Source organism: Adelges cooleyi, unplaced genomic scaffold, assembly GCF_023614345.1.
Source record: "Adelges cooleyi isolate 19-005CV unplaced genomic scaffold, UGA_ACOO_1.1 ACOO_flye_CR_arks_rails_tigmint_CR_PRNA_784, whole genome shotgun sequence".
Lineage (NCBI taxonomy): Eukaryota > Metazoa > Arthropoda > Insecta > Hemiptera > Adelgidae > Adelges > Adelges cooleyi.
Window position 1 is genome coordinate 2,304,185 of NW_026096496.1, and position 11,166 is coordinate 2,315,350.

The 11,166-nt window shown below is 27.9% G+C and overlaps 1 protein-coding gene across 1 annotated transcript; it reads right to left on the reverse strand.

Annotated features, from left to right (window-relative positions):
• Positions 1 to 277: 277 nt before the first annotated feature.
• Positions 278 to 2,989, reverse strand: LOC126845374 (uncharacterized). The gene is made up of 3 exons (XM_050584031.1): positions 2,810 to 2,989; positions 1,237 to 1,399; positions 278 to 653 (listed from the first exon to the last, which is right to left on the reverse strand). Exons 1-3 carry the CDS (start codon positions 2,900 to 2,902, stop codon positions 511 to 513), a joined length of 399 nt encoding a protein of 132 aa, XP_050439988.1. The 5' UTR covers positions 2,903 to 2,989; the 3' UTR covers positions 278 to 510.
• Positions 2,990 to 11,166: the final 8,177 nt, after the last annotated feature.

The following is an 11,166-nucleotide window of genomic DNA, read 5'->3' on the forward strand; positions in this document are numbered from 1 at the left end:
AACGACTTAACGACATGGTCTTTTTTTTTTGTATAAGCCACTAATAACTGAATTGGTAGTCCTAAACTGCTATTCTAGGTTATCCTTTTTTAAGCCTATCTATACATAACGCCATTTTGGATTTTTCCTCGTGTGCCCAGAACTACAATTAATATCAGTTGTAATGGGGAAAAAATCCGGGTCTACTTAAAATCCTTAAATTTGAGTGTTTACTGCATTTAAATACAAGGAGCAAATAACTTGTACATTCGTTCTCATTGCTCTTATTAATCTATTTATTCTCCAATTCAAATTAAACATCAATATATTATACTTTGAATGCACAATATTACATTCTGATAAAACGGAACAATTTTGATATTTTTACAAACAGTAAAATAGTTAATATTATAGTCCAACTTTTCCCGAAAAAAAACTAAATCATAGCGTGTAAATGAATTAAAATAATAAATTCAAATAAGCTGCTTGATTATATTAAAATGTATTTACGAATAGAAACTGTGATAAATACTATAATAATTCTCTTTGAGATCTTCTTATTTCTTCCCGCATGAATTTTGCCATTTTTTTTTCAGCGAATGGTACAGGATCGTACCCAGTTCCAATGCAAATGAACCTTATTAGGCACGTAAATAGCATGGAATCGATATTGTCTACAACAACAACAAAAATTAATGATTATTATTTAAAAAAATATACACAATGTATGTTTAATTGGTATACGTACTTAACTGATTCGAAAATTATTTTATTTATCAGGACTTTTCGTAAGGTTTTAAACGCCGGTAAATAGAACCGTGTGTCTTAGTATTTTGCAAAGTTATGCGAAATAAACAAAAATATTGTTTATTTTGTTTGTTATTTAATTAAAAAATAAAATCGGAAAACTTTTTCTTTTTACCAGACTCTTTCCTTCTTCGAGATGTACCCATTTCTTGTTGTGGTGGCGAAAATAAAATACAAATAATTTTTGAACCAGTTTTATATATAAAATATGGTAAGAATATAAACAGCAGTTACACATTGCACATTAGGACACCCCGAAAAATTAAAAAGTGACGAAATCGTACAAACACAATAGTACCTACACTCTTTTGAGTCTAACTTCACTTATATTACAAGTTACTTCTTGTAAATGCAAATTAGAATACTTCATCAAAACCAATAACTTCACTGTTTTGCATTCAAGCTAAGAAATAATAACTAAACGATAAATTAAATATAATTAATGGTTACCTATATTCAACCAATCGAGTTTGTAAATCTGGAAATACCCGTTTATTAATTCAATATGATCATCAGTGGGTCCCACAAACGCAAGAAACTGATTGATTGTAATATTTCCATTTGGGGGCACATTCAACCAATTTTTCAGGTATGTATAAGTGCGATGTATATTCTGAAATTAGTTTTTTTTATATAATTATACATGGTAATTCCTTAAGAATAACTCGTTTGGATTAAAATAATTGCAATTTTTTCTTTATTTCTTTTTGTAGACAAATTAGTCTTATGTTATTTTAAAATATTAGACCTCATTCAAACTTTATATATTTTTCCAGAATCTTGTCAACTATTGAAAAGTACATGGGAACTTATAAGTTTAATTAACTTTTTTAATTTAAAATAAATTGGATGAAAATTTAGGTTGGACGATAACCAGTTTTGTAAAAATTAGGTGAATCACCCTGTATATCGTTACATATAAATCTGATTATAAAATTCTGAAACATACTATAGAATAATATAATAGAATCGTAACACGTGTGACGTGATAAAAGTCAATCCAGACAAATACATTTATTAACAAAAACTATTTTTCTTTTATTAAATCATAAATTAATTAAATATTTATCCATATTAATTTTTCAATCTAAACTAAATTGGCTGTTACTTATAATTACTTAAGTAAACAAAATTAGTGTTATTTCGTTAATCATAAATTATAAATAAATGTTAAATTTATATTTTTGAATAATTATATTGGGAAAAGTTCTTTTTTTTAATGTTTTTTTTCTTTAGGTTTTTTAGCACCGGTCTAATATCTAGACACAATAGCACTTGAGCAAACACATATTTTTTTTTTTTTTGTACAAAAAAACAATCTATACAAAAATATGTACAATAAGTTTTTTTTTAATTATATTACAATGCTTAAATATCTTAGTATAATTATTTTTATACATCGTGATCTCAACTTTTCACAATTTTTTTGTTGTTACCCCCCTCCCAACTTAGTCTTTTTGATAGCAACTTTTGAAACTTAAATGGTAAAGTATATATTTTATTAACTTTTTAAATTGAAAATAATGTACTAAACATTTTGACTGGTCCATAACCAGTTTCGAATGACTATAGTTGAAGTTTTAAGTTTAGGGCAGGAGGAAAGGTGGAGTGTAGTATTATTTTTATCTGCGCGCATTTCCCAACCGCACTTCCCCTCCCATCCTAACTTTAAAACTCTTATAATTTAAAAAATAGTTATCCGAAACTGGTTATCGACCAGTCAACAATTTTAATACATTATTCTCAATTAAAAAAATTAATAAAATATATACGTTACCATTAAAGTTTCAAAAGTTGCTATCGAAAAAACTAAGTTGGGAGAGGGTAAAAACAAAAAAACAAATGTGGAAAATTGAGATCACATTGTATAAAAACAATACAAAAAAAACATTTAAATTTTTTATTAAACCCTATGAGATATTGAGTGGCTCATGATAAAAACTTGTAGAGATCAAACATTGACCAATACATTGGAATGTTACACAAATAATTATCATTGCCTAAATAAACATAATGCAATTACTAGGTTATCCATGGACGGTGGGATAAAATCCTGTGGTACACTTAGTACTGGACTGGAAATTAACACAAATGATAGAAACAAAGTTGGGAACATTTTATTACTAAAATGATCAAACTTTAGCTAAAACTTATAACAAAATGACTAATTTGTTGCTACTATAAAAGCCAGTTGTATAGTGAATTTAAAAAAAAAAACAATACACTGAACTATATTAATAGTTTACACAGCTATATAAATCAAACACTATATTTTAATATAATTCATACTCGACGCGAAGAGAATGAAATGGTTTTTACGGACAAGTGTTTTGAAAATACGTCACGCTGTGAAATATCAAAATCATTTTTCTTCAAAGTGAACTTTATATTCGCAACGAAAAAAAATAATAATCAAACAACGAATAAATATATTTTTTTATTGTTTCACATTGGAATGGGATTTTACCTGGAATTTGTTGGTTTTCATATTGTTTTAATATTTATAAAAATGAAATAAAGTTATAATTCAATCAATTATCTTTAGTGTCCGTTACTTGTTCTTAAGTAATTCTCAAAGAAATTCATATGACCGTTAATTTTTTTTACAGAGGTAATTTTTACATTATCGTCAGCATATCATTTTATTGAAATCGACGTTAAGTTTGAAATATGATGTTTGATGGACTGATTTGCAAAATTAAATTTCTAGATAACTTGTAAAGCACGCATAGTGTATAAAATTTGCTCAGCATTTTAATAACATAATACATACTACTTAGCAAATTTAGTATTGAAATTACAAAAAAATAAGTATGCCTTCACAGCTGTTCAAAACAAATAACGAAACAAAAAACTAAATCGGGTAATATCAATATATGTTTTCTACAAAAGCTATGCAAGTTAGCTACACTATTTTTAACATATAAACTACGAATTGTTTCAAATTAATATTACTTCATTATGCCTTGTCTCGTCCTGATTTTAGAGCAAAAATACTTGTACTTGATAACAATATTAAAATAGCTCTAATGTTATCGATCTAACCTTCACCCGTTTGTTCCAGTTTATAGCTTCATAGGTTTTTATACTACTCATAAGACGCGTGCTTCTTACCTGTCGGTCGATCCAATACCAGAATTTTGCCCGTGGAATGGATTTATAATAATACAAATAAGGGGAAAATAAAAGGAGGATGGAGAAATATAGAGAGATGTAAATATAATGTTCGTTTGTGAAATATATGTGTATATTATAAATTCATCCTGATTTCTCCTAATTCTATTATTACTCCAAAGTTATTATTACATAATATTTCCACGTACTTTATTTTGGTACAGCGATGATGTAGAAGTTGTATCTGACGTCAATGTTGTTGATTTAATTTAACACCTTTTACTATGAGAATGATATGTTGTTGTACGACTCTACACTTATCGTCTTTTAAAAGAGTAACGATATTTTTACCAATACAATTTGTCTGTAATTATGCAAATTACCCTAACTTAACCATGGTCATATCGATCAAACCGGTGTGATGAGAATGAAGATATCAGGAGGTGCTAATGTGATACCAAGCGGTGCTCCGGCCAAAAACCACTAGTCTCGTACTTAAATAAGTAAACTTACAATAGGATCACTCGAAATAGATGTCCATAAAAATATTGGCATGATATGATAATTTTTTTTTTTAAACGTGTTTATGTTAAAATTTACAAATGGCCGAAAAACACAGTTGTCCAGTAATAAAAAAAAACCGTAATTCCGAATTTTCCTTTGTTAAATATGTTATGGATATATATATGAGTTCTAACTCCTGACGAATTTTCAACTAAAAGGTCCTAAAAATACGGCTAAAAAACACAAAAAACCTTGCATCCCCCGTACCAAATAAATATCAACTCGATCCTACCCCTTTTTCAAAATTATAGTCAGTAAAAGTTGAATCTTCAAAATTATTATGGTTTTTTTTATTCTTCCAAATTTTAGTGATGAAGAAGTAATTTTTTTAACTTTTACCTTTTAAATTGAATAAAATAAAAAGGCAAATATGGTAAAAAAATTAAGTCTAGAAGGTTGTAATAATATGTAATAGTATAATATTACGATTGAAGGCGGTATAGGCCACGTTCGAAGAGGTAGACCAAGAATAGAATATACCTACATGCTGAAAATCCTAAAAGATGTGAAGAAAAATGAATACCTACCAACAATAATAAAAAATTAAGTCGTGATAGAAAGGCATGGATGATTTTAGCCAAACAATCTAAATATTAATAACAAGTACAGATATTACAGTCATACAAAAACAATTGACCCTAGACCAAATTTCTAACCCTATACACCCCCAACTGCGTTAAAAACCTCTAAATTGGTAATTTTTTAATGAATTTTCCGGGTTTTCCACAATAAACAAAATATGCATTATTGATAAAAATATGTTTATTTTTGCTGTATATAAATAAATGTGGCATAATATTGTTACTGCGCCATACTTGAATTAATTCGTAGTCCCTATGTTTTTGACACATAGGTACCCGACTCGTTTTGTCAAAGTTTTATTTTTTTTATCAAAGTACGATTTGAAAACATGACTACAACGACCATAATAAAAGGTCGTTTTAGGCGGAGACAATAATAACAGTTTCAAAAGGCGCAAACCGGGCCGCCGCTTATAACAATTAAATTTGTCTGAATAATACACTGAGCGCGTTGCTAACATACCACAATTATTATTTTGCGCATTAAGATTTCGTCTAAAATGTCTTTGAGATTCGAAAACGACATTGCGACACATTATTATTATTATAATTATTCTCAAAGATTATTTCTCTGAATTTGTGTTTATAACCAACAGAGGTTGTTCACCGGGTTTAAGGGCGTTGTCTTTACTAAGAACAAATATATATCTGACATTACTAGAATAATTGGGTTCAAGCGTTATATCCAGCTGTTAATGTATATTTTGTTAATTAATTTTTTGAATTATACCTTATGTTACTTATCTACAATAATATCGTACCTGGTTTGTACGTTGGACGATTTAATGAAGAAAAATTACATATTTTGTTTATCCATAAAAGCGGTATAAGAATATACATTTTTTTTTTGGAATTCTACTATATTTTTATGGAAATATTCAGACTAATCAAAAATACAAATCTAATAATAGCATTTTACCCATAATTTGTTTAACCATAAAATGCAGAACACGTGTATGTCGTTAAGCGATTAGGTTTTTTTCTGATGGCTTAAAACTTATTAAAAAAAATCGGTAGATTTTAAAGGCATTTCAAAAAGTTCGCTTTAAACAGTCATTGGTTCGTAGAAGTATTGTGTAATTTTAGTTAAAAGAGCATATTTTATTTATTGGTATGTTTCGACATAATTTGTAAATCTAATGGAAGACCTGGTGAAATATTTGTCGGACATCTTGTTGCACTTATTTTAACTGATTTTACATTATTTGCTGTCCAATTCTACAATCTAGTGCTGAACCAATAAAACTATTGTTTTTACAAATTACCCGCATTTTCCATGATTTTATTGATGGGTTCAACGGTTCCTGGAATCCTGCGAACAATGCTTTGCAAAGGTCAAATCCGGGCAAGTCCATTATATTAAAACAATCACCTTAGCAATAAAACCAAACCTACAAATGCAAATAAATGATTTTCTTGGTACTAAATCGCATTAAGATTAGGTCCAACAATGTTTTTGGTCATTTTCAATCCCAGCGGTCCGAAATCGAATAAGATCCCATTAGCCAAGGATGAACCAGGGTTTCTGACCTTTTTTTTAAAAATCGTTTTCAATGTTTCATTGGGGTCTTCATCTCATTGGGGTTCATTTAAGATTGACGTTTAATTTAATATGTGTCATTCGCTTTGTCGGAACGTAAAATGCCGATATTTCCGAAATGGCCATTCAGCTGACCAAGACGAAAAACTTTTGAAAGTATTGGAATCACTCTCTAATTCAAACTGATATTAATTTTATATCATTGCCATACGTTTTGTTGGTCTAATATCGACGCTATTCCGATGGGTAACGTTACTGTATTTCAGTAATTTTTATCTCCTTAATGATTTGAGTTCATTTTATTCTATCTATTAAATCTGAAATCTAGAAAAAAAAAAATGATCAAAATAATTTATTGATTAGTGGAGTAGAGTTTTTAATTGGATTTAGTCTCGGAAAGTGTGTACAGTGTTCAGAAAAATAAAATTAAAAATATATTGACAACTATTATCCTAAAATAAAATATATTATTCAAAACAAATTGAATCACAAGGTGGTAACTCGATAAAATTTAAAATTGTTTTAATTTTGTTAGCTCGTCTTTACCAACGAGTGAAGTATTTATTTAAAAAATATAGTTATTAATTAATTAATTAAATTTATTTACTATTAGCTAGGTAACATAAAAAAAAAACATTGCCAAGTTTTTAGTTTATATGAATATTGTGTAATAATATTATGTAATTGTAATAAACGACTGAATTCAGTTAATACTTTGTTTTTAATATTTGTATTGGTTCCGGAAACTATGTCAAAGGAAAAAATTTAACTAAAACAAATTGAAAAGGAATTCCTAATTCCACACTCCCACTTCTTGGGAAGAAACCAAGTTTGGGCTTTTAGAATACTATGAAATGCAAAATACGATAAAGCAAATGTTTATATAACGTGACTATTTTTAATTATATTCCTTTTTAAATGTAATGCACTCTTTTGACAAGCTAAATTAATAGTAATAACAATGATGATATTACTTTAACCAACTGACACTGAATATTAGAAAAGTTCAAATAAGTCAGTTATAATAACTTCTTCCAAGAAAAATCTTACCGAACCACTGTTTTATAACAATATTATAAACAATAATCTATAAGTATTTTTATTGATGTACAATTGTTATCAAAAATTAATTATATTATTAATAGAAAATTTTTCAAGTTGGACCGTCCTTCGGCTAATTTGTTATTAAATATCATAATATTTTATTAATATTTATTAATCTCCTTGGCGATACGGTACTTACTGTTAAACTAGATATTTTTCTAAGTAAGTATTTAGTCATCCATTTATATTTTAATAAAAACGATAATAACAATTGATATAATCTCTTTACTACAATACAAATGTTTTTTTTTTTGTTGTATTATTTGTTGCGTTTGCTTTATAACACTAGAAGCTTTTGGAGTTCAAATGCTACTCGTTTAATATTATTTTACAATAATATCTTGTGTATTTTTTTTTCTTCGTAAAAAGGTTGTAACGGGATATAGAACATTTAAAAAAGCCTAACATTTTAGCAATAATTAGTTTATTAATAATAATAATAAATAAAAAAAATTATTTAAAATGAAGAATAAAGTGTTCATTGTAGAAATGTATGTGTGAATAAAGCTATTTAGAAAAAAGTGATTGTATTCAGTGAATTAACTTCAGTTATTTTTATTATTAGGTGAATTTTTGCACAATTCGGTTTTTATAAGTAAATACTAGATCTACTTTCAGACCAATTTCCCAAACATTATAAAGGTATAAATATAGAAATTAAAAGAAAGTTTTAACTCCTTCTGAAAAAAAGGTTTATATTATTTTGTTTTTCTATACTCCAAACAAATTATAAGCTAATTAGACTATTTTAATCATTACTGGCAAAACAAATTGTTAACTTTCATGCTGATAGCTATTTGGTTCTTGATTTAGTGTAGAAGTAGTAAACTTTTAAAGTTATGCAATAATAAAGCATCCTAGATGTACGATTTCCAATGTAAAATAGACTAACAAAATTAGTTCAGAAGTTTATGACTTAAAACAATAAAAGATAACAATTTTTTTTTTTTTTACAATTTTCAAATATGGAATTTGCTAAGCTGAAGAAACAGTAGTAAAGTACAAACCCTTACAAAGACCTTACAAAAAAAGATCTTATTGTACAATTACAAATATGTTTTGTGTTAGCTTGCTTTATTTCTAAACGCCTTACAATCCATTATCGCTTTTTAGTAGTTTGAATTAAAAGTATGAAACGATCATCGAAATGTTTCTTTGCAAATATAAATGTCGTTTAGCGACGTTGAACTCAAATAATATTATATAAAGGCATACATCAGACAAAATAACTGTTTTTTTGGCTTAATTTAAGCACTGTAAAAAAATTTTGAATTATCAAAATGTAGTGGTGTAACAGTACAATGGTAACAGTAAACTTTTTCAGCACCGCTTTTTTTAATTATAAAAAACATAAAATATCGCCAAATTCGGAGTATTAATAAAAAATTACCTTAAAAACGACTATTGGAATGGAATGAAAATCAGTTAGTTTTTTTTTTTTTGCAACGGTTTGTGTCAAATTTTAATCACAATAATGGTTTTGGAGATTTTTAAATTTTGTTCAAACATTCTCAAGTGACTCAAATACAAATCTAATCAGATTTGCCATTATATTTGCCTGCCTTTTCGATGAATACATTATAGTCCAATTGAATTATACTCAAAAACGGTTAGGATTGGAACTTATTCATGAAAATCTCAATTTCGGTACACAATCAGTCCATGCCTTACTGTTATTGTGCACAGTCCTCCGTCCTCCTCGAGGATCGCTCAAATATTTGGTTGACACAGTTCCAAAATGACTTGTTTGAAATAAATCTACTAATGGTATAAAAAAAATAAAAGCATTATAAAAAAACGAATGACGTCCCAATAAAACGCTTGCCAAGTCGGAATAGACATGTAGACTTTATTGATATTAATTTTTGGAGAATTATTTAAAATATAATATCTTTCATTATTAGAGAATTAATTAAAAAATTATGAACATTTATGGGAACAAAATGATGTACAATTTAGAGCCCTGTAGTGAATGAAGTATGAACCATATCATGTAAAGTTCTGAAACTCTTCACTACACTTCTACGTGCCAAGGTGATTCTAACAAGATCATAATTATAACAAAACCCGTTCATGGGTTTCAGAGATCTGTAGAAGTGGCTAAGAAAGAAGATCTAAAGAAAAATGTTGCTAATATTGGTAAAGTTTTTAATTTTAAAAGCTTAAATAATTAATTTTCAATTTTTTTATTCATATTTTGTGTTATCTTACCAAGCTGTTTCTAGTCACCTCAGAATCAGCTTTTTATCTCTTATTGATTAAAAATCAAGCACTATAGTACTGAAAATTAAGCGTTTATAAGATATAACACACAGGCTTTATCCAACTGTTATACTGCTGAAATCTTATCTACCTGTATATTATCTAATATTGAAGCTAAGACAAATATCTATCTTCTCACTATTAGTGTGTGGCATTATGTTTTTTTCTTATTCACAACAAGCTCTTAAAAGCCATTTTTGTATGACATTACTTAGACTCTAAATTATTGATATCACAACTTATTGGCCAAGCAAGGATATATTGAAAGGGTATTGTAAGGATATACCAACATTATTGTAAACCCTAGCCTTGTTGGAAACCGTGGCGGCGCTATAACTGTTCAATTGGTGAAAGAAACTAGAACATTAAACATTTAGTAAAATAGACTTAAAATATTCACACATTTAGTTAAACGTTTTCTATAAGCATGCTAAATGTCTTGATATCTGTGCGTAATCACACATCTTATTTTTTTAGTGATAGAGGGCTGTGCACAAGATAGAATTTGGAACTTTTGCGATTTGGACATCATTAGCTGATTTCATGATTAAATTAACATGCGATTCTAGAGCATAATTCGTTTTTATAAATGGGAAATAAAAAGTTATTGTAGATTCAGAAATTGATGGACATAAAAATTAAGACAACTTAATAATTCTGGACAGACCTAACCGATCGAAATTTGAGGAGTGTCCTTGAAAGAGATGGCCGTACATATTGTGATAAGCCAGGGGTGTGAGGAAACGGTTATTAATCGATTTTTTTTTCATTCGTTATTGAAGCGTATTAATTATTCCAATTGGTACGTTTTGCTAATCTGAATACACCCTAAACGAACAAAATTTTCGAGACATTCAGAAAATAATTCTATTATTTAATGCTGGAAATAATTGTACACAATTTGTAGTACTTGTATCCGTGTGGAATTTCATTAGCAATACATAATTTATAATTTTATATTGGCTATAAATAGCCACAGTGACTCATGATTTACAATAGACCATCACAGAAAAAATTTAATTTAAATTTATATTATTTTTAGATTTAAATTTAGGCTATTTGGCGGTATTACTTTCGGTGAAACGACCCATAAAAAAGATAAAAAGATAATTAGTTTTAATTTTCGTGAATGCGTTGCCATCACGGTTCTCAAAGCGTGCTGCACTGATGATAAGGTCGATTAGAAAACCGTTATATGTGAAGAAAATGTAATTA